Source organism: Contarinia nasturtii, unplaced genomic scaffold (assembly GCF_009176525.2).
Source record: "Contarinia nasturtii isolate CC-2019 unplaced genomic scaffold, AAFC_CNas_1.1 Cnas_scaffold_695, whole genome shotgun sequence".
NCBI classification, from domain to species: domain Eukaryota; kingdom Metazoa; phylum Arthropoda; class Insecta; order Diptera; family Cecidomyiidae; genus Contarinia; species Contarinia nasturtii.
The window spans coordinates 3,454,205-3,477,352 of record NW_022198046.1 but is presented as its reverse complement, the minus strand read 5'-3'; the positions used below and the strand labels follow the sequence as shown (position 1 = coordinate 3,477,352).

The 23,148-nt window shown below is 31.4% G+C and overlaps 10 protein-coding genes across 12 annotated transcripts; all 10 read right to left on the bottom strand.

Moving 5' to 3' along the window:
* Positions 1-1,942: 1,942 nt before the first annotated feature.
* LOC116341213 lies at positions 1,943-2,971 on the bottom strand. The gene is made up of 2 exons (XM_031768143.1): positions 2,890-2,971; positions 1,943-2,807 (listed from the first exon to the last, which is right to left on the bottom strand). Exons 1-2 carry the CDS (start codon positions 2,938-2,940, stop codon positions 2,166-2,168), a joined length of 693 nt encoding a protein of 230 aa, XP_031624003.1. The 5' UTR covers positions 2,941-2,971; the 3' UTR covers positions 1,943-2,165.
* A 1,005-nt stretch (positions 2,972-3,976) lies between these two features.
* LOC116341323 lies at positions 3,977-4,980 on the bottom strand. The gene is made up of 2 exons (XM_031768301.1): positions 4,836-4,980; positions 3,977-4,746 (listed from the first exon to the last, which is right to left on the bottom strand). Exons 1-2 carry the CDS (start codon positions 4,884-4,886, stop codon positions 4,039-4,041), a joined length of 759 nt encoding a protein of 252 aa, XP_031624161.1. The 5' UTR covers positions 4,887-4,980; the 3' UTR covers positions 3,977-4,038.
* A 630-nt stretch (positions 4,981-5,610) lies between these two features.
* Positions 5,611-6,649, bottom strand: LOC116341324. Its single transcript, XM_031768302.1, has 2 exons — positions 6,538-6,649; positions 5,611-6,450 (listed from the first exon to the last, which is right to left on the bottom strand). The coding sequence occupies exons 1-2, from the start codon at positions 6,586-6,588 to the stop codon at positions 5,704-5,706; spliced, it is 798 nt and encodes a 265-aa protein (XP_031624162.1). The 5' UTR covers positions 6,589-6,649; the 3' UTR covers positions 5,611-5,703.
* A 163-nt stretch (positions 6,650-6,812) lies between these two features.
* On the bottom strand, positions 6,813-8,092 carry LOC116341325. Of its 3 annotated transcripts, none has more exons than XM_031768304.1 (3): positions 8,037-8,092; positions 7,833-7,955; positions 6,813-7,619 (listed from the first exon to the last, which is right to left on the bottom strand). In XM_031768304.1, exons 2-3 carry the CDS (start codon positions 7,881-7,883, stop codon positions 6,975-6,977), a joined length of 696 nt encoding a protein of 231 aa, XP_031624164.1. In that variant the 5' UTR covers positions 7,884-7,955; positions 8,037-8,092; the 3' UTR covers positions 6,813-6,974. The 3 variants fall into 3 exon arrangements, with proteins under 3 accessions (XP_031624164.1, XP_031624163.1, XP_031624165.1); XM_031768303.1 differs by having other exon boundaries at positions 8,024-8,079; XM_031768305.1 differs by lacking the exon at positions 8,037-8,092 and having other exon boundaries at positions 7,833-7,991.
* Positions 8,093-8,419: 327 nt separating this feature from the next.
* On the bottom strand, positions 8,420-9,536 carry LOC116341192. The gene is made up of 2 exons (XM_031768114.1): positions 9,404-9,536; positions 8,420-9,329 (listed from the first exon to the last, which is right to left on the bottom strand). Exons 1-2 carry the CDS (start codon positions 9,452-9,454, stop codon positions 8,571-8,573), a joined length of 810 nt encoding a protein of 269 aa, XP_031623974.1. The 5' UTR covers positions 9,455-9,536; the 3' UTR covers positions 8,420-8,570.
* Positions 9,537-10,396: 860 nt separating this feature from the next.
* On the bottom strand, positions 10,397-11,325 carry LOC116341196. The gene is made up of 2 exons (XM_031768120.1): positions 11,191-11,325; positions 10,397-11,109 (listed from the first exon to the last, which is right to left on the bottom strand). The coding sequence occupies exons 1-2, from the start codon at positions 11,239-11,241 to the stop codon at positions 10,453-10,455; spliced, it is 708 nt and encodes a 235-aa protein (XP_031623980.1). The 5' UTR covers positions 11,242-11,325; the 3' UTR covers positions 10,397-10,452.
* An 858-nt stretch (positions 11,326-12,183) lies between these two features.
* Positions 12,184-13,420, bottom strand: LOC116340984. The gene is made up of 2 exons (XM_031767788.1): positions 13,306-13,420; positions 12,184-13,240 (listed from the first exon to the last, which is right to left on the bottom strand). Exons 1-2 carry the CDS (start codon positions 13,354-13,356, stop codon positions 12,425-12,427), a joined length of 867 nt encoding a protein of 288 aa, XP_031623648.1. The 5' UTR covers positions 13,357-13,420; the 3' UTR covers positions 12,184-12,424.
* A 254-nt stretch (positions 13,421-13,674) lies between these two features.
* LOC116340985 lies at positions 13,675-14,559 on the bottom strand. Its single transcript, XM_031767789.1, has 2 exons — positions 14,457-14,559; positions 13,675-14,392 (listed from the first exon to the last, which is right to left on the bottom strand). The coding sequence occupies exons 1-2, from the start codon at positions 14,499-14,501 to the stop codon at positions 13,751-13,753; spliced, it is 687 nt and encodes a 228-aa protein (XP_031623649.1). The 5' UTR covers positions 14,502-14,559; the 3' UTR covers positions 13,675-13,750.
* Positions 14,560-15,702: 1,143 nt separating this feature from the next.
* LOC116341069 lies at positions 15,703-17,042 on the bottom strand. Its single transcript, XM_031767925.1, has 2 exons — positions 16,952-17,042; positions 15,703-16,769 (listed from the first exon to the last, which is right to left on the bottom strand). Exons 1-2 carry the CDS (start codon positions 17,000-17,002, stop codon positions 16,041-16,043), a joined length of 780 nt encoding a protein of 259 aa, XP_031623785.1. The 5' UTR covers positions 17,003-17,042; the 3' UTR covers positions 15,703-16,040.
* Positions 17,043-18,338: 1,296 nt separating this feature from the next.
* On the bottom strand, positions 18,339-19,459 carry LOC116340937. The gene is made up of 3 exons (XM_031767698.1): positions 19,325-19,459; positions 18,800-19,250; positions 18,339-18,727 (listed from the first exon to the last, which is right to left on the bottom strand). Exons 1-3 carry the CDS (start codon positions 19,451-19,453, stop codon positions 18,513-18,515), a joined length of 795 nt encoding a protein of 264 aa, XP_031623558.1. The 5' UTR covers positions 19,454-19,459; the 3' UTR covers positions 18,339-18,512.
* Between the last annotated feature and the right edge of the window lie 3,689 nt (positions 19,460-23,148).

Here is a 23,148-nt window from a genome sequence, read left to right as displayed (position 1 = left end):
TGAGAAGAATACACACGATAGGCCACATTTAGTGTAGATAACAAGCAATAAATAATTTTAAATTAATAATTGCCACAATTCACATATATATTTTTTAAATATAAAAAAAACATGAAACAAAGTAACCTTTTGTTAATATTTTTTGTTCGTGAAAGGAAACTCTGCTGTAGGTCCAAAATCAAGAAGAAAGTCCATCCGAATTTATCAGTACTTATATATTGACAATCTCATGTTTTTCAGTGGAAAATTTCCACTATCTCTTCCGAACAATATAAACTGGAAATGGTAAAAAAGTGATTTTTTACAACAAGTTCAATTAAAACTGAATACACCTGATTCTACCCAGAAGTCGTTAATCTCCACGTCCGTTCATGCTAAATGCCAGTCTGCAAGGGATAAACAAACATTTACCACACAGAGAAATAGGTAGCCTCGGTGCAATTGAATTATGACTTATTTAATTAAAGCGATATTAAATCAAGCAATAAATATTTTGTGTGCAAAAATGCGTAAAATTGTCCAATAAATATATATTATATGACGGAAGCAATGCCATATTTTATTTATATTGTAAAATGTGAAAAATTAAAAGCACTTGAATATTTATGCTATTTTTAAAAGCGAGAATATAAACAAGAATCATTGAATGTTCAGTGGAGTAAAGGGCAAAAAATCATCTACTATTTATCAGCGCACAACGAAAAAAGAAATAAAAAAAAGTTTGAACAAACAGCGATGGGTATCAAAAAGAATGTAAAACATCTGTGACATGTTTAAATTGTTTAACATGTGGATAATTATTATAATGCTCGCATAGTTGACCATATCTCTTCGTGTATTTGCAATTAATGAAACCAGTGCCATCGATGAATCACCAAATGAAAAAAGTATATATTCCAAAAAAGTACTTTGTATGAATAAAAAAACCAACTGACTTTGTTTTCATTCAAAACATTTCAATATAGTATACGATAGTATGTTGCCCAAAAATTCAAATGCGACCGACCATTGGATCAACACACCGCCATTCATAGCGTATTTTAAATTAATTCGAATAAATTTAATTTGATCCGTGGATTCTCTGTTTTCCATTGAAATTTATAGTTTTGTAAAAGTATGTTTTTGTATGTGTTTTTCTGTCCATGATTTCGTTTCGCTCAATTGTGCATCGGTCTTTGTAGCATAATTTGGTGTTTTGTATTCGCATTTTTTACATTCGCTTCAAAAAGTTTCTCCGAACATTTTTTTTTCATTTCCATGAATAAATTTTCTGGGTGAAAAAATTTCAAACGAAATGAAAATATTTTCATTAAAAATAATGCGTACAATATAATACAACAAACAACTTTTGTGGTCGTGCCAAAAAACCGAATGGTTCAGCCACGTGGATGACACATATATGAGATTGGAGACTTTTTTATGCGAGTCTCGCTAATCAGCGCCATCATACCTGACATCCCTCAACTAAATTTACATCTCTAGCATGTAAACAAATTTGCTCTATGTAACGTAACACAAATGCACATATTTATTATTTATTTTTATTTTAAGTAATATATTTTTCCTTTATAATAATAATATATTTTTTAAATTTGATTTTATTTGAATTTTTGAACAAAACTATATTTTTTTTTTTATGATGAAAATGATGAAATATTATTTTTCTCCGACGTCTCCAACCAAATTTACGTAATGTATTTTACGTATTCATGTTTTTGACAAGTCATTTGTCAATTTAGATTTATGACATTTCGTCATTTTTCGCATTTTGAAGTCGCTGTAAATAGCGTTATAAAAATGGTGAGAAATAAATATTAGACTGATATATTTTTTATCAGTAATTTATTCTTTAAGTTTATTTTATCTCTTTATTTTGTTTTTTACCAAAAGCTGTGTATTGTTTTATGTTTGTTTTTAAATATTTTATGTAACCTAACAAATGGGTTGGTGATTTGATTGATATTGAAACAGGACGTTCCAAATTGACAAATGACTTGCCAAAAACATGAATACGTAAAATACATTACGTCAAAAATGTCACAATCTCTCCCATCTCTCCAAGCCAACAGATGGCATTAATGTAAACCATTCGAAATGTGTCTCTTCTTAGAGCCATCCACTTGGTCATGCATGGTTTTTGATTTTTTTAAATAGATAAAAAGCAGCTAATACTCTTTAGTGAGTAACTGCATTAAATTGTCGCCAAAGAATTTTTTAATTGCATTAGCCTGTTGCAATAAGTAGTTGAAGCGTTTCAATTGTTCGCGAATTTCCAGCACATTGGTACTTGTCAAAGACAGCACTTTTTTGCCCTCTTCAGCGACAGATTTGAAAGTTTTGACGTCAGTCCCTTTCAAATTTGTTGTTAGTTTTTCTGCATACTTAATTCGAGATACCAATTCATTGTGAACTTTAAACTCGACATCAGCAATCTGGTTGCCTTCTTTTTCAAAGCGCTTCAAGTACGTTTCAGCAGCAAGTTCTAATTTTTCCGATCGATTTTTTCTTTTTATATCAGTTGCGTGCTTTTGCTTGAAATCATTATAAATGTCATTAATGAATCGTTGATAGCTTATTGCGTTTTTCTTCAATAAGGACATTTTGGTAACTGGTAATTTAAACTCCTTCAAATTGTCTTGGAGCAACTGAGAACTGAGAGCTGCTTCCCACTTTCGCTTATCACCATCTTTCGTTGCTGTTACTGTAGTATCGAAATTTTTGACCGTCGTTTCAAATTTAGCGAAGTCCTCTTCTATTTTCACGACAACCGCTTGAGAAGTAACTTGAGCAGTAACTGTCCAGTTACTCTGTTTTATATATTTTTAGGAAATAGATACCGTTTATAAGACTTCTTCCAATCGAAAAGAATATTCAAAATTGTTTACATACCTCGATGGCAATGAACACCGCCGCAACAAAAATGCTGGTAAGAATCTTCATTTTAGTAAGGAACTCGTAAATTCAATATAATCATATTGATAATTTCAACGTATATATACTCACAATAAATGCAAAATGAAGAAATATTGAAAAGAATAAATTAATTATAATATTATAATATTTATAATGTATATCATTTTAAAATATAATTAAATATGTTTATGACGTAAATATAATGAAAAACTGGAATGTGTGCTTGAATTTTATATGCCATGTCCAAATTTGATTCCAGATATCACAACGCAATTTTTTCTCCTATACGCACCTGTATAGGATTGCAAGACCAAAAATATCCATTAAGTTTGTTCTATAGTGCGAAAGTCATCATTTCTTCAAATTCACGAAACGAAAAAACTCGAATGTGTTTATTTATTTTAAGTAAATTTATTTGCATTCAAGAGTTTAGAGAAGAAATTTGACTGTGATAGAAAAACTATCGTTTCACTTTTAGAATTTGTGACGTATAAAATTATTCTTTTGAAAAATTTACTCTTGAAAAAACTATCGTATCATTTTTGCTCTTCGACTCTGTGTATACATTCATGTGCATAGTAACGAAGAGCAGCTCTACTCTAAGCCGAAACGTAGCACATACTGAGTACGAGCTACTGCATAAGACAAAATAATATCTTAGGACAATGTGTTCACTGAGAGCAATCGAGCATTCATAAGTTTTCATCAATATGATCATCTACAGAAGTTTTTATGAATTTTATTATTAACTATATCAATAATCAATATTAAATCAATTACATTTGTTCTACAATTCAATATTTTAAAACGCGTTTGAAATAGGTGTTTCTAATGGACGTTGATTTGCTCCTCCCAAGCTGAGTTTAATTTTGCATTATTATTTAAGAAAGAAGTATTATAATTTATAATGTTCCATACGAATAATTTATTAATGAATTTTATAATTTATAAAATAGCTGTTTCAATTTCGATCTCCGGCAAAACAAAATTGCGTATTTGGAAAAAATTTGTTTTTTTTTTTTTTGTATAAAAAACATTTGTGGATGGCAAAGAAGCACAAAAATTACGGAATAGACACAGAATTCAATTTTTAATGATTTTAAGTTGACAATTACACTTTTTTTCTCATTTTCTCCCCGGTTTGGATATACTCAAAAGGGCCCTTTGTAGAAAACTGCCCAATTTTTCAGTCGGTTTAAGTGTATTTTTATGAGCAATACACTCTGACATCGATTGGTTTATAACTTCCATATTGGTGGTTGCTTGGAAAAGTCTTGGGTTTACAGTATCAAGAATTGCTTTCAGAGTTTCCGGAGTTGTGCCATTCTTTGCTATATAATTAGCAATCCAATCTACGACTGTCTTGCGGTAGGTCATTTCTCTGGCCAATAAGCCAATATTTTGGTTTATATCACTATGATGTTTGATTAAAGCTGCCGCATGTTCTAGCAAAATTTCTTTCAATTCTATTACATAAGCCATTTTACACTTTTTCAATACCTTCTTATTGTCTGATATAAACTTTTTATCCGCGTTAATAGTGCTATTCACGAACTCAGTCACAATTGTATTTTCCATATCTCGAATATTTCTCACCCAAATCGAAAATTCATGAAAATTTGAATGGAGCAAAGCCAATAACTCTCCTGCATTATACTCGGTTTTTACGCCTTTGAGTGATTTCATTACATTTTCGATTGATGTTTTGAATCCTGTATAAATACTTTCCAAGTTATGTTTCCTTATGGCATAGTTTTGAGCTGGATGGAAGATGCAAGTAACATCGAGAAACTCATCATATTTATCAGATCCAAAGCAGCCAGAACATTGATACTACAAATTTGAAAAAAAAAGAGCGAAACTATTAATTCAATAAAGGGCCTTTATGGAAATAAAAACTAAATTTTTAGCCAAAAACTTACGCCCCTGATAATAGCCGCAACAACGAAAATTATGTGAATAGATAACTTCATTTCGATTGCAAACTTACTTCTGAATAATATATTTGTGTCAGAGTAATCGATATTTATATAGTCTAACAAAATGTTGCTTAAGTATTTGAAAATTCCATCCATATTCTCTCAACTATTTTTTCATTCGCCAGCGCATCGATTCTAAAAAGTGACGCACACCAATTACGTGGTTCAACATCTGGCAAAATACGGTTTTATTAAATATTTCAATGATATAATATCGAAAGGAATTCAAATTATAACGAAAATTGGCTTGGTTAATTAGTTGCGTTAATTTGATATTTTTGCGTTTTACTTAATGTGAATTTGTAAAGAAATTTATCATCAAGAAAATACATATTATACATACGCAATATTTTATATAATATAATATTATTTATGGAAAATTACAAATGAATGATTCTAGGTTGATTTCTTCGTTGTTTCTGATAATGCACTTAAATTTGCACATTTAAATCATTTGGAAAACCAAAAATATTTTTGTTTGTGCACTTGGGCCGATTTTGAATCATAAAAAGGATATTCATTCCTGTCTAATTTTTTATTTTGTTTAATTTTCTTTCTTCCAAATGTGCCACATTATTTGGGTGAATTTTCACTGAATTTATTATATACTTCATAGATGAATGTTTCGGTTTCAATGTGCGACAAAAAAATTGCCTACCGAAGTCAGAAACAACTTTTTTTGAGGATAAAAACACATGTGGATTTTAAATAAGACGAAAATTACAGAAATTATATAGAAGAAACATTTATTTTATCACGATATAATAATAAAGTTTTCTTCAATTTTGCATTTTATGTACAAAATTGACGATTACATTTTTATTGCATTTTTTTTCATAGAAGTAGAACCAATTTCAAGATTTTTGCTTGATTTTGTTCCACTTAAAAGGGCCGTTTTTAGGAAATTGTTCAACTCTACAGTTGGTTTAATTCCATTTTTAAGAGCAATACACTCTGACATCGATTGGTTTATTTCGACCATATTAGTAGTGGCTTGGAATAGTTTTGGTTTCACAGTATCAAAAATTGCCTTCAGTGATTCCGGAAGTATGCCATTTTTTGTAATATGATCAGTAATCATATTAACAATTATCTTACGATGGGTCATTTCTCTGGCCAATAAGCCGATATTTTTGTTTATATCATTATGGTGTTTGATCATAGCCGATGCATGCTTTTGAAAAATATTTCCCAATTCTGTTATTTTGTTCATTTTCAACTTTTTTAAAATTTTCAGGTTGTCTGATATAAACTTTTTATCTTCGCTGATAGTGCCATTCACGAACTCAGTTATTGTGTTCTGCATATTTAGAATATTGCTCACCCAAATCGAAAATTCATGTAAATTTGAATGGAGTAAAATCAATAAATGTGCAGCATTAGTCTCGGTTTTTTCGCCATCGAGAGATTTAATTACATTTACGATTGATGTTTTAAATCCTACAAAAACACTTTCCAAGTTATGTGCCTTAATGTTATAGCTCGGGATCGGGTAGAAAAGGGAGCTAACATCAAAAAAATCGTCGGCTTCAGATCCAAAGCAACCAGCACATTGGTACTAAATTTTAAAAAAATAAAAAAAATGCATTAGTATCTGTAATATTTTCAGTGTTCAAAACTGAATTAGTTTCAGGCAAAAACTTACACCTTTGGTCAGAATCGTAACGGCGAAAATTATTTGGATAAAAAACAGCATTTCGATCGAAAACTTTCTTCAGAATAATTTACTCCGATCACAATGATCGATATTTATAGTCTATCTAAGTCCTACTTTAAAAATTCCATCTACATTCTCCGCTACGTGTTTACTCGATAATCCATCGATTTGAAAGACTGCCACATACACACATTACTTGCGCACATGGCAACGATTTTATGAAAAAAAAATATCGAAAAAAAACCGAAATATAAAGTCAAGAATTCAAATTATAACGAGAATTAGGTTTATTAGGTGCGTTAACTTGACATTTTTTACTTCAATTAATGTGAATATCCAATTTTGTAAATAAGTTTATCATCGGCAAAACAGATGTACTATCTACACAGTTACTGAAGATGTTATTATTTGCGGCTCTTCGCTTGTTACTTTTTATCTAGCAATTCCTGTAAGGTTCCTTCGAATTCATTTTGCATTTTAGCCACTTGTTGTGATAATCCTTTCAAAGTGGCCAGATGATTGCGAATTGCTGGCACATTTCCACTATCTATGGCCAATATGTTTTTGCCCAATGCAATGATGGCTTTCATGTCTACATTATTCTTTAGGATACCTGTCAGTTCTGTTGCGTAAGCAGTTCGATCTTCTAATTCCTTGTGCGTTTTTATATTTATTATGGATATGACCAAACAATCCCTCAGAAAGCGTTTTGAATACAAATTTCGAGTACCTTTTAACAATTCGGCTTTTTTTCTTTGTTTTATCTCTTTCGCATGGTCTTTTATGAATTTGTCATAAACCCCATTAATCGAATCTTGATAGGTTCTATGAGTTCTTTTTAAAAGCGAAATTTTTGTTTTTGTTGCTCGAAACTCTTTCAAGTTATCTTCGAGCAAATTAAAACTTATAAATCCTTGCCATTTACGTTTGTTACCTTCTTTAAGATTATTCAAAATGATATTGAATTTGTTTATTTCAGCTTCAAACTTACTCAAATCTTCCCCCAATTTTATGGCGGGAACTTGAGATCTTCCTGTTTCATTCTCAATGCCACCCAGTGCCCTATTATTCTGTTAATGAAGTGTATATTATAGTTTATTGATTTTGACCAAAGTTTTGAACTTAGAAACAGTCAATTTACATAAGTTTAGAAATGAATGTCCGAGAATGAAAGCGAGACTTCTATTCACAACTTATTGAAATGTAACACCGGCATACAAAAAGTGCTGACTGTCAGCATACTTTCATTCTCGGGCAATCAATTGGTAATATCTTTCACTTACGCCAAAGGCAAAGATCGCCAATCCAAATATAATAGCGATCGAAAATGTCATCTTGTCAGTTGTCGAATAATTTCATGTTGTGGTTTTTTTGAAGTATTCAATGTACTTTTATATTGAAAAGATCTATAAATTATACGATGTAAAAAACATTTATTTTTGAATTTTAATGTATATTTTATTTTATATTTTACATTATCTATTTACTTCAAAGTTAAAATCGCATATAATGAATGTGTGTCATACTAGGTGGCATATGGATTTGAAAGTAGACACACATACAACCTTTTTGTCATTTCAAAATATTTTGCATGATAATTTTTTTACAATGTTCGTCTTAGTCATCGTTTTAAGAAGATTAATTATGCATTGAGGTATCATCTGCTCAAAAACATTTCAGAATATTTTTCAATTCTCAAGCTTTTATTATCTGAACACAGTGTGTGTGTTTTATTAAAGAGAATATTGTTTTCCACCCTTTTCAAGGGTAAATTACTTTCGAAGTCAATAACATGAACTCTTCATAATTTTACTCATGAAATTATTAGATAAATAAAAAAATTATTAATTTATATTGTTTAATCATCATATTTATAAATGAAGTCATTTATTTTTCTTTAAAAATGTTTCAATACAATTATATGAATAATGTTCAAAATATTGATTTTTTTCACTTACACTTGATAACAATCAAATGTTAGGAAATAAGTGCTATAAGTTTATATCATTTTTGAATCCTCTTCAATTACAAAAAAATCGACTTTTCAGTAATTTTTCGATTTTTTTCATCAAACGATTTTTAACTGCATCACATGATTTAATGTGATCGCTTATTTCCTTCATTTTCTCGGTTTCAAGTGAAAATGCCGATTTAACACCGTCAAATATGTTTTGCAATGCCACCCCTTTCTTCAAGTTTTCGGAAATTTCATCCACGTGAATCTTATGTTTGGCCATCTCATATCGTATTGAAGTAGCCACCTTCTCCAAATCATCACGCTGTTTAGTTGCGGCTTTTTCGTCTGTTTGTAGAATATTTTCTAGTTTGGTCATCATAGTGTAGTTAAAGCTTTCGATAATTTGCATATTATTCACAATCATTTTTTTATTGATTGCTGCAATTCGAGAAGCGTAGTTTTGATTTTCTTTATTAAGTTTGACGATATCATTTGTCCAAATGTCAAACTGTAGCAAATCACTGTCGATCAAGCCTGAAATTTGTGATGCTCGCTTGTCATCATTCAGGGCTTCAAGTGGCTTTTTCACACCGTCGATTGATGATTTATATGTATTAAATTCATCCACCAATTTATCAGGATTCATGGCGTAGACTGAGAAAGTCTTGAAAATCTTATCAACTTTCGGAATCGGAAGAAGCTCTGCTTTTTTTCCACGTCCACATAAATTCAGTGATTTTTTAACATGCTCGATTGATGTTTTGAACCCCTCAAAAACACTTTCCAAATTAGGTGATTTGGTGGCAGTGGGCGCACATTGGTACTACATTTTTGAAATCAACAAAATTATTATTTCTTGAATATCAAATAAGTAAATAGTTCTCAAATAAAACTTACACCTCCGATAAGAACCGCAACTGCGAAAATTATTTGGATAAAAAGCTGCATTTTGATTGGAAACTCTCTTCAAAATAATTTATCCGCGTTTAGATGATCGATATTTATACCGTCTATCTAAGAAGGAAAATTCCATTCAAATTTTTCGTTACTTGTTTATTCCACAACGCATAAATTTCACTACAATTCGAGAAACTGTCAGCTACGTGGCTAAATATTTGGATATATTAACAATACGGTATAAGTTACAGTGCGTTTTTTTTCTATAATGTGGAAAATATTAAATGAAACACACGATGTTGAGATACATTTTTTATTGATGTTTTATTTGGTGTCACGGGCACATCTATTTGGCATACTTTTGCTCAAATTTTTGCATATTTACGTTGAAAACTTTTCTACTGGCGTTGAATGAATGAACTGAGCTGCTTCAAATTGCTGTGTGTTTTACCACGAAGCCTTGCTTTAATAATAGCACAAACATTTTCGATCGGATTGCAATCGGGTGACTGTGGCGGCCAGTCCATTTATTTAATGTCATTTTCCTCTTTCCAAGCGGAGCAGAGACGAATATTGTGTTTTAGATCGTTGTCTTCTAACAAAGTCCATTTCGAATTGTCATTGCCATAGAACTTCTTGGTTCGAAAATGATTTAAAATATTAAACATTTCAAACAATGACATCATTGTTATGTCGAGTATACACAGCGTCCGAGCGAAGAGATACGTTAAATAGCAGCTATTTTTATATCGCTATAGCAATAGCTGATATAAATAGCTAGGCTAGCAACATTGTATGGGTATAACTAAATAATATGAAGCAAAAATATAAACTCAAGAATTCAAATTATAATGAAAATTAGCTGTGCTTATTAGCTGTGCTTACTGACAATTAATTGCACCAATGTAATTAATACCTGCTATGAGTTAAAAGCAAAGCACGCAAAATTCATAAAAGATCTCGAAAACAATGTTAAAGAAGTGACTAACAATATAGTGTAATGTTTATGTGTAAATATGTTTTATTGACAATTTAAAATATATTTTTCTTTACAAGTTCCATGCTGTTGCCAATGTATAACCTTCGGATGCTGTGTTTTTTAATTGTGTCAAAAAATCTTCTAGAATTGTGGCGATTCGTTCCGGTATATTGATGAGATTGTTGATTTGATGACGAGTTGCAAACATAGTTCCACGTTCCAATATTAGTGCATCACTGGCCTTCTCAGCGATTGCCTCCAGATCCTTTTTTGTTTTTAAGCTGACTGCTAGTTTTGATGCAAAATCAGTGCGTTTTTCTAACTCATTGTGCAAATCCACCAAAATTTGGGATATAACAAGACGATATTTTCTGAAGAAGCTATAGTACAGTTTGAGATTTTCTTCCATCGATCTTTTTGGTTTTTGTTTCATTTCTTTTTCGTGGTCCTTTTGAAATTGTAAATAAGCTTGATGAACCGATAATTGATAAACTTCATTATTTTGGCTCGCGTGTGGCATTTTTTCTTTACACAATACGTAAAATTCAAACAAATTATTCTTAAGCAAATCAACGGCGACCAGTACGCTGTTGAATCGTTTATCGTTTGCATTAAGATTTTTCAAATTTTTTATTACGTTATTAACTTGAGTTTCAAATTTTTTATAATCTTGATCCAGTTTTATATTCAACAGCTCTTTATCACTTACAGCAAATGCCCAATCGTTCTGTTAATTGAAACACACATTTTGGTTATTGTTAAGTTTTTGTTTTTCAAAATGATGTTTCATTTATCGGTTTCTACTTACACCAAACGTAAATATTGTTGCCGCAAACAGAATGCTGATCAAAAGCTCCATTTTGTCAAAAAAGTTTTATCTTAGGCTCGAAATATTGAAATGCACACTGTACTTATATACAACAATATCAATCAAAAAATGAATTAAAATGTGGATTTTTCACATATTTGAAGTTGAATATTGATGTTCAATGAATAATTCCATTATTTCATAGATTCGTCATCCGAAAAGATCTGCCTTTTTTCTCAATTTCCATCCCGTTGCTCGCAAGTAAATTGAAATTGAAAACATCTTATTGCGTATATGAATACAGAAAATAAATAATATTATTTCGAATATTTTTTGTAATTTCAACTCTTGGGTTTTAAATGTTGACACAGTTTTTTTACTATTGAAAATAGTTTCTTATTGAAATCTAGATTTTAATTAATCTATTAGTAAATGATTTATGAAGGGTGAAGGATAATGTTTATCGAATTATTATTATCAGGCATGCGCGATAGTTATCTGGCTTAATCCCTCTTATTAAGATTTTTTTAAAGAAGAAAATTCCATCACTGACATTGATCGCTCGTTACGAACCAAAGTGGGGAGCTCTTCATAGTGAGGAATCGGACGTTCCCAGCAAATATTCTTAGCTGATTATAAATGAAGTTATTCCTAGTCTATTGCAATAGACAATTGTCTAATGACATTTTTTAAATAAAAAATATTTATTCATTGCTTCATTACATTCACCAAAATCATGAGCTGGCGTCATTTGTGGTCTCGAAAAGTTGGTAAAACTTATTCAACAAATAGTCACTTTTGAAAAATATGCCTCAGAGATGTCAAAAATGGTAAATTTAATTCGTTGTTGGTTGATTTTATATAAAATCTACCAAAATTGTGTGAAGAATTCATTCTAGTTGAATGTCTTTAAAGTGTTCCATTTTGAATTCGATTGATACAGAACATTACAATGACTATGAAAATATAATGATTTTATAAACAAAAATAAAATTTGCAATATATGAAAAAAAATGTAATAATTTATTCACATAATTTAAACATACATCGTAAAATAATTCACTTGTCGAAATTCTCGGGGTTTGTTTCGAATTGACGCACATATGGCTATATTGACGTCAATAATAAATTATTACAATGACAAAATAATATTAAGTACACACTGAACTATGTTCAAAACAATTGTTCAAAAATACAAAATTATCCATATCAAGCTCATGTCCTTATTGTAATTTCAATGTTTCTGTAGCAATACATTCAATTCCTCAGCATAATTTTTACCTTTCACTTTAACACATTCATTTATATCACGCGATATTTCTTTCATTCTCTCCGTATCATGTGAAAATGCTAGCTTTACATTTTCTAACAATTGTTTCAATGGAGATGGTGGTGATGTTGGAGATGGCGGGGTAGATGGAACTCGAGCACCAGACGAAGATCGCGAATTGGATAATGCAGAAGATGATGCAAAAGATGATGATCGAGAATAAGATGATGATTGCGTAAAATACGACGATTTCGAACTAGATTTCGACAACGATCGAAACGAAAAGGTTTTGAAAAAGTCCTCTATTTGATGTACATAAACTTTACGATGAACCATTTCAACATACAATAGTTTGGTAATATGTTCCAAATCTTCGCGTTGTTTGAATGCGACATGTGCATGTCCCTGAAGAATTTTTTCCAATTTGATGATTTGATCACGGTTAAATTTTTTTATCACCTTATTATGATCATTCATAAATTTTTTATCGGCTTTTACAATTTCAATCGTATAATTTTGATTTGATTCGTTAAGCAACACAACGTTGTCTACCCAAATCTCAAATTCAGTTAAAGTATTCTTGAGCAAGCAAGAAATTTCAAATGCATATTCGTCCTCAATTACTTTAGCCAGCGATTGATTCACGCCAATAATTGCTGATTTAAATGAATGAAAGTCATTAACCATACTTTCAGTATGTATCGCATAGTAAGAAGGAGGATGAAACAATTTACTGACATCAGGAATAAGTGGAGCGGAACTCGAACAAAATTGATTAAGCTTGATTGAAAATAAGAAACAAAATTTTCATTAAAGAAAAATGTACATTGAAGTGAAATACTTACAGCAACAATCAAATATGCAGCGACGAAGTAGGGTTTTATTATGAACAACATTTTGTGTGAAAACTTTATTCAAACTACAGATCGTCTCTGAACAACTGATATTTATACTAGCCAAACGCATTTGAGTATATGACGTATAACACTGGAAGTAAACAAATTTTTTTCTGGGAAGTAATCATATTGACGTTCATGCAATTGAATATATATTCAATTCCGATTCCGAGCATTCGGTTTTTTGGGGCATTTGCAATGCTGCAACGGTGTATTGACGTCTTTCTCGTGATGTTTTTTTTAAAAGAAATATTTTTGGCAAAAACAATAAAGATGACTCCATTTCTCTATACCGAATTTTAAATACAAGTTTGGAAATTAAAATAAAAAGTAAACCTTCATTCACGTTATATTTATTGAATATTCCGATTCACATTTGACATAAATTATTTCATTATGGTTGATTTAAAATTCGTTTCAAATGTTCGGCAAAATCATTTTGCGCTTGAACTGCTTTTTTCGCATTTTCTTTCAGTCCTATTAAAATGTTTCGGATCTGAGGAACGAGCCCATTTTCAATGACCAAATCATTTTTACCCAACCCTGCAATCGCCTTCATGCTAAAATTGCTCTTCAAGCTTTCCGCTAGTTTTGCTGCATAGTTTCTTCGGCTTTCCAATTCCTTGTGAACTTTAACATTCATCATTGCTTTTGTAGTCATATCTCTTTGAAAACGTTTCATGTTCCAATTAAGCAACTTTTGGAGTGCGTCGGCTTTGTTTCGCTTTTTTATCTCGTTTGCGTTGTCATTTTTGAATTTGATAAAAATTTGAACAATTGCGTCGAAATAGGCTTTATAGGATCGATTCAATTGTGCAATTTGTGTTCTTGTTGTTTGAAACTCTTTCAAGTTCTCCTGGAGCAAATTGAGACTAATGAATCCTTGCCATTTTCGTTTGTCGCCTTCGCTAAGACTATTCAATATAGTCTCCACACTTTTTATGTCAGTTTCAAATTTCTTTATATCGTCAACCAGTGACCGCACCACGAACTTATTTTCTTCTTTATCATTTTCAGATCCATGAGCCAAATTGTTCTATTTTGTGTGAAAAAAATTTTATGTATCCAAAATTAAAAAAAAATCTTAATTTTGTACTTACAACAAGGGCAAATGGTAAAAGAAAAACACAGAGCAAAAGCTTCATTTTGTCAAAGAAATTCAAATATACTGTGAAACATTAACAAGGAATTACTCACTTATATATTAGTAACGACGATAAAAAAAAATTGGCATTAGCGTCACTTATATTAAGAAATTAATACACCTGGTAAACACTTCTACATTCCATTCGAAATGGTTTTTTCCATGTTTTTTTCAATATTGGCACCAATAAAACACAGACGTTATATTGAGCTGACTCTTCATTTGAAATGAGACGAAATAGCTATTTGATACATTTTCATTTTGTGAAATAAGCATTAATTTTATTTAGCTACAACTATTTATTTACTTATTATGTATTAACAACTTCCTGCTTTATCATACAATTTAATAGCATATGCTAGTTTTGCTTCTCGTTTTTATTCTTTGTATGAGTGGGTTTGAGACAAATCTGCTAATTTTTCACATCTTTCTAATGGTTCCAAAGTCCATAAACTGAATGGAGACAGTATGTTAATTTAGTTAAGTTGTATTTGAGAGTTGATTAAGGACGAACATACATAGTAATGAACTTTCCAAAAAACATCAGTTCGAACATTTATCAGTTAGAAAAATATACATTATTATTTGGTCAAGTTAAAAACTATTAATTAATTCAATTGTAGATATAAATTTGTGGATGGAACTGTAACAGTCGACATCGACATATTTCTTTATGGGTGTAATTAATTTGGATTGTAATTGTTTAGAGAAAACTTCATTTATCTGGCCCTCGAAGATGAACATCGTTTATATAAACAAAATATTGAAACCGGTCGCTGACATGGCATTCAAACGAAAATTTGTCAAGAAGAAATTCAAACTATATAATGAACATTTGCATTGTTTTCAACATTTGATTACCCAGCTTACTGTTCATGCATACTGGGATATTTAGCAAACATTTATTTAGTTACTCAAATACAATTGATGACAACTAGAATTAGAAACACCATTTTTAAACGTCGAAGTTGTTAAGAAATGGTTTCTATCAACCTTGTGTTTAAAGAAGTGGTTTGGAGTTGAGAAAAAAAAAGATTGATATCGCAAAAGCCAAAGTTTGTAGAATTCCGAAATAATACACAGTATATCAAATAACTATTTATATTGTAACTATTTTCAATATATTCAGTTCGAAATAAAAAAAAATTAAACTTCACATGTTTATGTTTTCGAAACTTTTTATTTTACCATATTTGCTGTTTATTTATTTTTATTGAACATTTGTGTCAAAAGTGAAAATAAATTGAAATGTTCCAGCGTTTTTCTTTTATGTTAATGTAATTCATTTTATAAAGCAATCTGCGTGATACGAGGAGAAAATCGCTCCAAAAAAATACTTTTTCCAGTACTTTTTTCAAAAATTAGTTTTAAGTTTGAAATTACTTTTAAATGGGAAATAATTTCGTCAATTTTTCTCCAAATTATTACTTTTCATAAAAAAGCAATTGCAAATCAAGATTTTTTTTTTGGAAAAATGTAATTGTAATTTAGTTGTAAAAGTAGGTTCTTGAGTGATTTCCCCCTCGATTCGATATCAATTTTAGAGATGTTCCAGTTCAGCTTTAGTTCTTCGCATAATGCCAGACAACAGGTAATATAATGAAATGTTTAATTTTAAATTTTTCTCGATTTTTCGCAAATTATTTCGTTTAATTTGAAGTTGTGCGATGTTTTGTTCAATATCAAGCATAGTGCCAGAGACAAATGAGAATTTTGATTTTATTTCGTTTAGAATTTGATGCAGAGCAGGCGCCGAAGGCTTTCCATGTTTAATATGAACTCCGATTTGTTCCATTTGAGTTTTACGCTTTGCCATTTCTTCGTGTATTTTATTTGCGACTTTGTCTATATAATTCAGTTGGTTCGTTGCGGCAATTTCATCTTCACGTAAATTTTTTCCCAATTCACTCATTTGATTGTGGTCGAAAAGCTCGATTTTTTCCTTATAATCTCTCATGAAATTTTTATACGTTTGATAAATTTTCGAGACATAATTTCTATTGGACTCGTCTAGTTTGGAAATATCTTCTGTCCAAATGTCGAATTGAATTGTGCTGGCCTTGAATAGCATAAGAATTCGCCTTGCATTGTCATCTAGTTTTATGGCGTTCAATATTTTTTTTACGCCATCAAATGTCGATTTGTATTGATTGAAAACGACAACTAAATTATTCGGTTGAATTGTGTAAGTTTGAGGAGACTTGAAAATGGTATCGACATTTGGAACAACCAGTGTTTCTCCATCAGGACCGCATAGATTGCAGTGGTACTATTTGCAAAAAATAGAGGTTATTATTAATCGTTGCTAAATAATCGACAAATTCAATGATTCGAATGTTAAGAGTTCAAAAAAGAAAAATCGATACTAGGAAATAATACTAGAACAAAGTAGTAATTTCAAATATTGATATTGGTTAATCAAATTAAAAAGATTTTTAATTGGAAACTTACACCACTAATAAAAAACGCAATTGCGACAAAAACTTGGATTAAAAACTTCATTTTGCTTGGAAACTAAGTTCAGACTTATTATCGCCACAGATCAATCGATACTTATAGCGATTCAAAATGATTAATATGCATGAAAATAAAGTAAAACATTTCATAATCAATTGAAAACAATTATAGACTATAATAACATCGTATAATAATTTTATTACATTATTATATTTTGATGTAAACAAAGTTCATCGCGCGTGTTGATTTACATATAAAGAGAATATTGAATTAAATAAGTTTTTGATCTTCAAAAACAAAAACATGTTTTTGTTTTGTTCAAACTTAAACCTTGATGTTCACAAAGTCCATACATATTCAAAAGGATTTGCTTAACATGTGCGTAATTCTTCGAACCAAAACATTTTTACGCTCGGTGTTATTGATATGGTAAGTTTTCAACGGACTCCCGATCTTGACGCCCGACCGATGTTCGACCGAGTCCCGACAAGAAGTAGCCGGTATCATTTGGACTCGGAATTTGGTTGAAAAAAGTAAAAATATAAATTTATAATAAATAACAAAATTTTATTCAACTTCAGATTTTCTTGAATAAGAATAAAGAATTTTAAAATAAAGATAGAATTGAATGAAATTTTATTGTTAATTTAAATTTTTACTTCTTCTTTTGGCTTTATATCTTTCGGCCTGAGATCCGGAGGCTTGCCCGACCGTAAAAATTGGTCGACGTGCGGATTCGAGCCGAAATTCGCTGTAACCTTTAAAAAATATTCACTTTTAAATATTATCAACGCAATGTTGTGTAATGATCTAGCAAATGCATTTGCAAATTTAAATGAATTCGTGGTCCGAGTACATATATTCCAGAAACTGTTTCTCAGATCAATAAATATGAAGAGGATCCTCCGGCCTATCATTTTTAAGAGCAGAGAATCACAGCTCCTTTTCGCTAAGGAGCAAAATATTAAAAGTTTAAAATATAATGAAAATTGATAATATTATGATTTTAGATATTTTCTTGTAACATTTAATATTTTGTTTCTCATTCACGAGGAGCTCTACATCTCCTCACATTTAATGCTTTGAGAAACGATCTCTGATATATTATAAAATGTTTAAACTTTAAACTAAAGAATTTATTTTCTCAACTTTTGTATTATGTTACTGATTAACAAAAACTGGAAGATAAGAATCCCTATCTATGAGGCCCTATGCTTTACTAGGAGACTCCTAGTAGGAGTTAAAGAGAAAAAATGAATGTGTATTTTTTACCCTTTGAGCTACTTAAAAATTTTTATGGGGAGGGAACCCAAATGCTAATACACCATTTTGGGCAATCGTTCCAATCGGTTTTTAAAATGAAATTGAAAAAAATACTAAATTCAGCTTTTGCCACTCCAATATTTATTCATTGTCATTTTATTGAACATTTCTTAGACATAAAGTTATGCAAGTGTTATTCTGTGCTAACAATTCGAAGTAGAATACATTGTCCTTTTAATTTTTCCATTTTGGAAGAAAAGGTCATTCATTCAACATATCATACAGAATAAATTTAGTTGTATTTTAAAGCTTTTTCAGCAAATCGCAATTTATCTTTGTTTGTGTCCAATTCTTTGAGTTTTTGTGCAATACTAAGCATTGCGCCGGCCAAAGATGAGAATTTCGGTTTGATTTCATTCAAAATCTCTCTCAAAGCAGGTGCAGAAGTTTTTCCATTCCGGAGATTGACTTGAATTTGATCGACTTGAATCTTGCGTTTGGCCATTTCTGAAGAAAAAAAAATAAACGAAGTTAGTACACATTTTGGTGTTTACCGAACCTTATGTACTAGCACATTACCTTCGCGCAATTCATTTCCGGCAAGATCCATTTCATCACGTTGTTTGGTTGCTGCGTTCTCATCTTCTCTAATATTTTTGGTCAATTCACTCATTTGAATCGTTTGGAAGTGCTTGATTTTGTCTTTATTGTCGCTCATGAATTTTTTGTAGGATTGTGTAACTCCCGATACATAGTTTTTATTGGAACGTTCGAGTTCAACCAAATCTTCAACCCACATATCGAATTGAATCATGCTACTCGATAGCAGTTTCAAAATTTGGCCGGCACTATCATCTCGCTGAAGTCCCCGAAGTTGTTTTTTAACACCATCAACCGATGATTTGAATTGATTGAACACGTAGACCAAGTTATCTGTATGGATTGTATAGGCTTTTGCTGGCTTGAAAATGGAAGTAACTTCAGGGACAAGCAACGTCTCTTTGCTCGGTCCACATATATTGCAATGGTACTTGATGCGAAAAAGAAAAATTGAACATTTATTTTGGTGAATTTTATTAAACAAATCATTATCTGAATACTTACACCACTAACGAACACCGCGACTGCGAAAAAGGCTTGGATTAAGAACTTCATTTTTGCTCTGGAACTTAGTTCAGACTTAACAATCGTCTTAAAACCCACGATATTTATAGTGGTTTTTGAAACGGTCATGTATGAAAAATGAGGATTTTTCATCTAATCCATAGTCAATTTGAACTTCGAATTTTGGAGAATATAAAAAATTATGATATTATATTCGTATTATAACAGAAGAGAATTCTCTTGTTCGTCTTGATTTGCATATATCGAGTATAAAATGAATATTCAATTCCTTGAGATCAAAAACATATTTTTCTTACTCATTCATTTTAATGTTTCCAGAATCATCTACATTTAATATTCTGTTCATCGTGCATATTCAATGTACTATTTTTTCGTCATGTATCATTTCGATTGCAAAACAATAATTTTATTGATGTCAAAATCGATGACATCATTTTGCACGAAAGCTAACCGTTTTTTTCTTTTTTGTTCAATATTAATAAAATGCTATATTGTTCTACGCATTTCTCATTCATCGTGATAAAAACACCAAGTTTATTTGCGCAGTGCAATGTAGTTAAACAAATCGAAATAGTTCAGTAGTGGAAAACGTTAATGTAAATTTACTCAAATAAAGTCATCTGAAAAGAAAAAAAGCGTCGTTTTAAAACTTCCTTATCCTCTTACATCAGTTTGAAGAAATGTTTACATTCCACCATATAAAATACTTTTTGAATATCCCTCCATTCGCTGTTGTCTGGCTCCAAAATTTATGTCCGCCGATAATCACTTATTTTACGAAGAAATAAAATGTTTTACATCCGTAAGATGAACTTTTCCGCACTGTGATCCATAACATGCATTTATTACAAATCTTTTACTCAAAGAATTCACGAGAAAACTGAATCTGACATTAGTTTTACGATACAAATAATTTTCGAAGCACTTTTCATACAAATACTTCTAGAAATGTGAATTTTTGTATCGCAGCCCATCGCAGCCATGCCTATATGATATCGTAATCATGTGAAAATTCAAAATTTTGTTCGGTAGGTACCCCTAATATGCATTGAAATGTCTTCAAACTCTCAGAATGGCATTTTTGTGTGATAAAAATAACCTGTGCAAAGTTTAAGCTTATTACGATATCATACAGGCATGGCTTCCACACATAAATTCAATTTTTTTGACATTTTTGTATGAAAAGTGTGTCGAAAGTTATTTGTATCGCAGAACTAACGTCATATTTGGTTTTCTCGTACCCAAAAACCCCCCGATACACATTTTTGAGTGTTTAAGTATACATTAAATATCACCTTTGGAAGAAAATATGAATTTTTCCCATGGATGGCCATGGGCATCACACCAGACATGACACTTTACTCTGTCAACCAAAGTCGCTCAAAATCTAATGGTTTCTATTCCTCGCTAGGGGGATTCCGCGCGTATTTATGTACCAAAATTTAACTTTATTCTTAAAATCTCATAAAAATTTTAATATCCGACCATATCTGACAATATCTGTAAGTATTCAATCATATCCTAATTTCTGGAAGTGGGCTTTGGTGGATCCTCAGGATCATGAGAATGCTCCCAGTTCTGGAAGTGGACCTTCAGGATGGGCCAGGGCATTGTCAAACCATAGTCTGGTCCATCCTGAGGATCCACCAAAACCCACTTCCAGAACTGGGAGCGGTCTAATAATCCTGAGGATCCACCAAAGCCCACTTCCAGAACAATTATTAGATCACAATATCTCACAATATCTCACATATTTGTTAAAAATTGACATTTTGTACTTATATCTATTCAAATGCGCTAAAAAAGTTAAAATCTCTTCTTTATGTGCAATATTCAAAAGCGCGGTTTCCCCCTAGATTCCTCGGCACCCCCAATCATCCTGTAAAGTCAGATTTTGAATTACTTTTCTTGTTTGAAAGTTATCGTGTTAACAAATTTTTGCGTACAGGGTACAGGGTACCACGCACATACATTCGGACATCGAAAAAACGCTAGATTCGTGTTCCCTGGCTCCTAAAACACCCAGAAAACATGTTTTTGATGGGTGTTAATTTTTAGACCGATTCCAATACTGCACCTTACACACTAGGTGTGTGCGGAAAAGTAAAAAAACGAAGAACGCACCAAATCGTACATGTGCACTTAAATGTCATTGAAAGAAAGAAACAAGACCCATAAAAAACGTTTAACGCGACTGTAATCTGTCTGCAAAAATCTAATATCAGAATGTGTCGACACACACAAAGCTAAAAGGGAAAACAGTTGCATGCCTTTTAATTCTTGATTTGGCCGTGTGGAACAAGTAAACAAATGGTGTGATTCAATCGAATGTTATCGGAATTTATCTAAAACGAAGGTAAGAATTCAATTCGACTACTTAATTTTCACTTTGCAATCGAGGTTCGAAGGTTCGAATGTCGTCTTTGTCGTCGTCTTCGTCTTCGATTGCAATGACATAGCAAATAAGAGAATGAAAACACACCGGATAAGCAATTTAATGCCGATTTAATTTACTGATTAGAAGCGCTCCTCGTCGGAACGTGTGTAGACGAGAATTTAAAAAAAGGCGAGCAAAAATTCGGAATGGATTTTGAAAAGTGATAGGGCGACTGAAGTTCATTCTCATCGTTCGTTATGAGGTGAAACATTGCGATATACAAATGCATATTATCGAAGTTCATTTGCACACCTCTTCAGCAAACATACTGCTATCTATGCATGAGATAATCGAATTCTTTGCGCGTACGATCTCATCAATGTTGCAAGTAGAGAGGAAAGATTTCCGTCGGTGATACATTTTAATTTACAATTCAAATAGAATTTTATGTGTGTTGTCATGTCGAATGCTGCAATGCGCACCGTATCGAGCCAAATGCCGAAAAATACTTTGACTTTCGTCATTGAGTTAACTAAATTGGATATATACGTTCGTTCGCTTTTATCGAGTCATTCTCTGATTTTAGTAACTGCAACGGTGTATTCCTTTCTTTTCGGGTTCGAAGTAAATTTCATCTTTGATGGTTTAGATCTTCAGAAAATCCGCAACGAAATGTCCGCAACGATAAATTTAAAATGCGAACGTATTGATGAACGAGGTGCTGTTTCGTGTAAAACCAAGTTAATTCAGTTGTTTGAACAAATGTCACACCCATTTGATAAAGTGAAAAGTGTTATTGAATTTTTGAAATACATAAAGAAACCGAAAATGAAATTATTGATCGGTTGTCAATAAAGGGATTTATGACGATCTGACATAAACAAGCATCGTAAATTACTTAATGAATTCACATTGAATGTAACAGCAAGTACACTCGTTGCTGTACGTATCGACAAGTCTCTTGAATGCCGGCTGACGCGAACAAGTGTAATCAAACGAAAGCGACAGTGAGTGTAGTAGTTCGCAATATGGTTTTTTTTTGCATCCAATGACAATGATTGATTCCGAGCTTATGGACTTGTCGATGCGACGTAATATGATTGCAAAAATGGCCGGTTGTGTGCAGAAAAAAAATATATCAAAATGCTTTTTACTTAATTACAAAAAATGTGTGCGATCGCATAGGGTTACACAGTTGGTTTTTATGGCAAATACTTTAAGCGTACAATGTCATCGGAAGACTTTTATTACGCAATGCATGCGAAAGACGTAAAACCAAATCATCAGCTGATTACTTTCAACAACATGTAGCTAATCTATTCACTTTTATGAATTGCCATCGGTTCAATTCCTTTCATTCAAGCCGGATGTCATATTTTCGATGGCAAAAGTAAAACAAAAAAAACCGTTTCGCTCGTAGTTTTTC

What these genes read in the sequence shown, in the direction of transcription:
- LOC116341213 (XM_031768143.1), bottom strand. Translation starts at nt 2,940, where the DNA reads ATGAAGATTCTTACCAGCATTTTTGTTGCGGCGGTGTTCATTGCCATC. An exon ending in CGGTGTTCATTGCCATCGAG is followed by an intron (nt 2,808 to 2,889) that starts GTATGTAAACAA and finishes TATATAAAACAG; the next exon opens with AGTAACTGGACAGTTACTGC.
- LOC116341323 (XM_031768301.1), bottom strand. Translation starts at nt 4,886, where the DNA reads ATGAAGTTATCTATTCACATAATTTTCGTTGTTGCGGCTATTATCAGG. An exon ending in TTGCGGCTATTATCAGGGGC is followed by an intron (nt 4,747 to 4,835) that starts GTAAGTTTTTGG and finishes TCAAATTTGTAG; the next exon opens with TATCAATGTTCTGGCTGCTT.
- LOC116341324 (XM_031768302.1), bottom strand. Translation starts at nt 6,588, where the DNA reads ATGCTGTTTTTTATCCAAATAATTTTCGCCGTTACGATTCTGACCAAA. An exon ending in TTACGATTCTGACCAAAGGT is followed by an intron (nt 6,451 to 6,537) that starts GTAAGTTTTTGC and finishes TTTAAAATTTAG; the next exon opens with TACCAATGTGCTGGTTGCTT.
- LOC116341325 (XM_031768304.1), bottom strand. Translation starts at nt 7,883, where the DNA reads ATGACATTTTCGATCGCTATTATATTTGGATTGGCGATCTTTGCCTTT. An exon ending in TGGCGATCTTTGCCTTTGGC is followed by an intron (nt 7,620 to 7,832) that starts GTAAGTGAAAGA and finishes CTTCATTAACAG; the next exon opens with AATAATAGGGCACTGGGTGG.
- LOC116341192 (XM_031768114.1), bottom strand. Translation starts at nt 9,454, where the DNA reads ATGCAGCTTTTTATCCAAATAATTTTCGCAGTTGCGGTTCTTATCGGA. An exon ending in TTGCGGTTCTTATCGGAGGT is followed by an intron (nt 9,330 to 9,403) that starts GTAAGTTTTATT and finishes TCAAAAATGTAG; the next exon opens with TACCAATGTGCGCCCACTGC.
- LOC116341196 (XM_031768120.1), bottom strand. Translation starts at nt 11,241, where the DNA reads ATGGAGCTTTTGATCAGCATTCTGTTTGCGGCAACAATATTTACGTTT. An exon ending in CAACAATATTTACGTTTGGT is followed by an intron (nt 11,110 to 11,190) that starts GTAAGTAGAAAC and finishes TTCAATTAACAG; the next exon opens with AACGATTGGGCATTTGCTGT.
- LOC116340984 (XM_031767788.1), bottom strand. Translation starts at nt 13,356, where the DNA reads ATGTTGTTCATAATAAAACCCTACTTCGTCGCTGCATATTTGATTGTT. An exon ending in CTGCATATTTGATTGTTGCT is followed by an intron (nt 13,241 to 13,305) that starts GTAAGTATTTCA and finishes TTTTCAATCAAG; the next exon opens with CTTAATCAATTTTGTTCGAG.
- LOC116340985 (XM_031767789.1), bottom strand. Translation starts at nt 14,501, where the DNA reads ATGAAGCTTTTGCTCTGTGTTTTTCTTTTACCATTTGCCCTTGTT. An exon ending in TTTTACCATTTGCCCTTGTT is followed by an intron (nt 14,393 to 14,456) that starts GTAAGTACAAAA and finishes CACACAAAATAG; the next exon opens with AACAATTTGGCTCATGGATC.
- LOC116341069 (XM_031767925.1), bottom strand. Translation starts at nt 17,002, where the DNA reads ATGAAGTTTTTAATCCAAGTTTTTGTCGCAATTGCGTTTTTTATTAGT. An exon ending in TTGCGTTTTTTATTAGTGGT is followed by an intron (nt 16,770 to 16,951) that starts GTAAGTTTCCAA and finishes TTTTGCAAATAG; the next exon opens with TACCACTGCAATCTATGCGG.
- LOC116340937 (XM_031767698.1), bottom strand. Translation starts at nt 19,453, where the DNA reads ATGACCGTTTCAAAAACCACTATAAATATCGTGGGTTTTAAGACGATT. An exon ending in TCGCGGTGTTCGTTAGTGGT is followed by an intron (nt 19,251 to 19,324) that starts GTAAGTATTCAG and finishes TTTCGCATCAAG; the next exon opens with TACCATTGCAATATATGTGG. An exon ending in CGGAAATGAATTGCGCGAAG is followed by an intron (nt 18,728 to 18,799) that starts GTAATGTGCTAG and finishes TTTTTTCTTCAG; the next exon opens with AAATGGCCAAACGCAAGATT.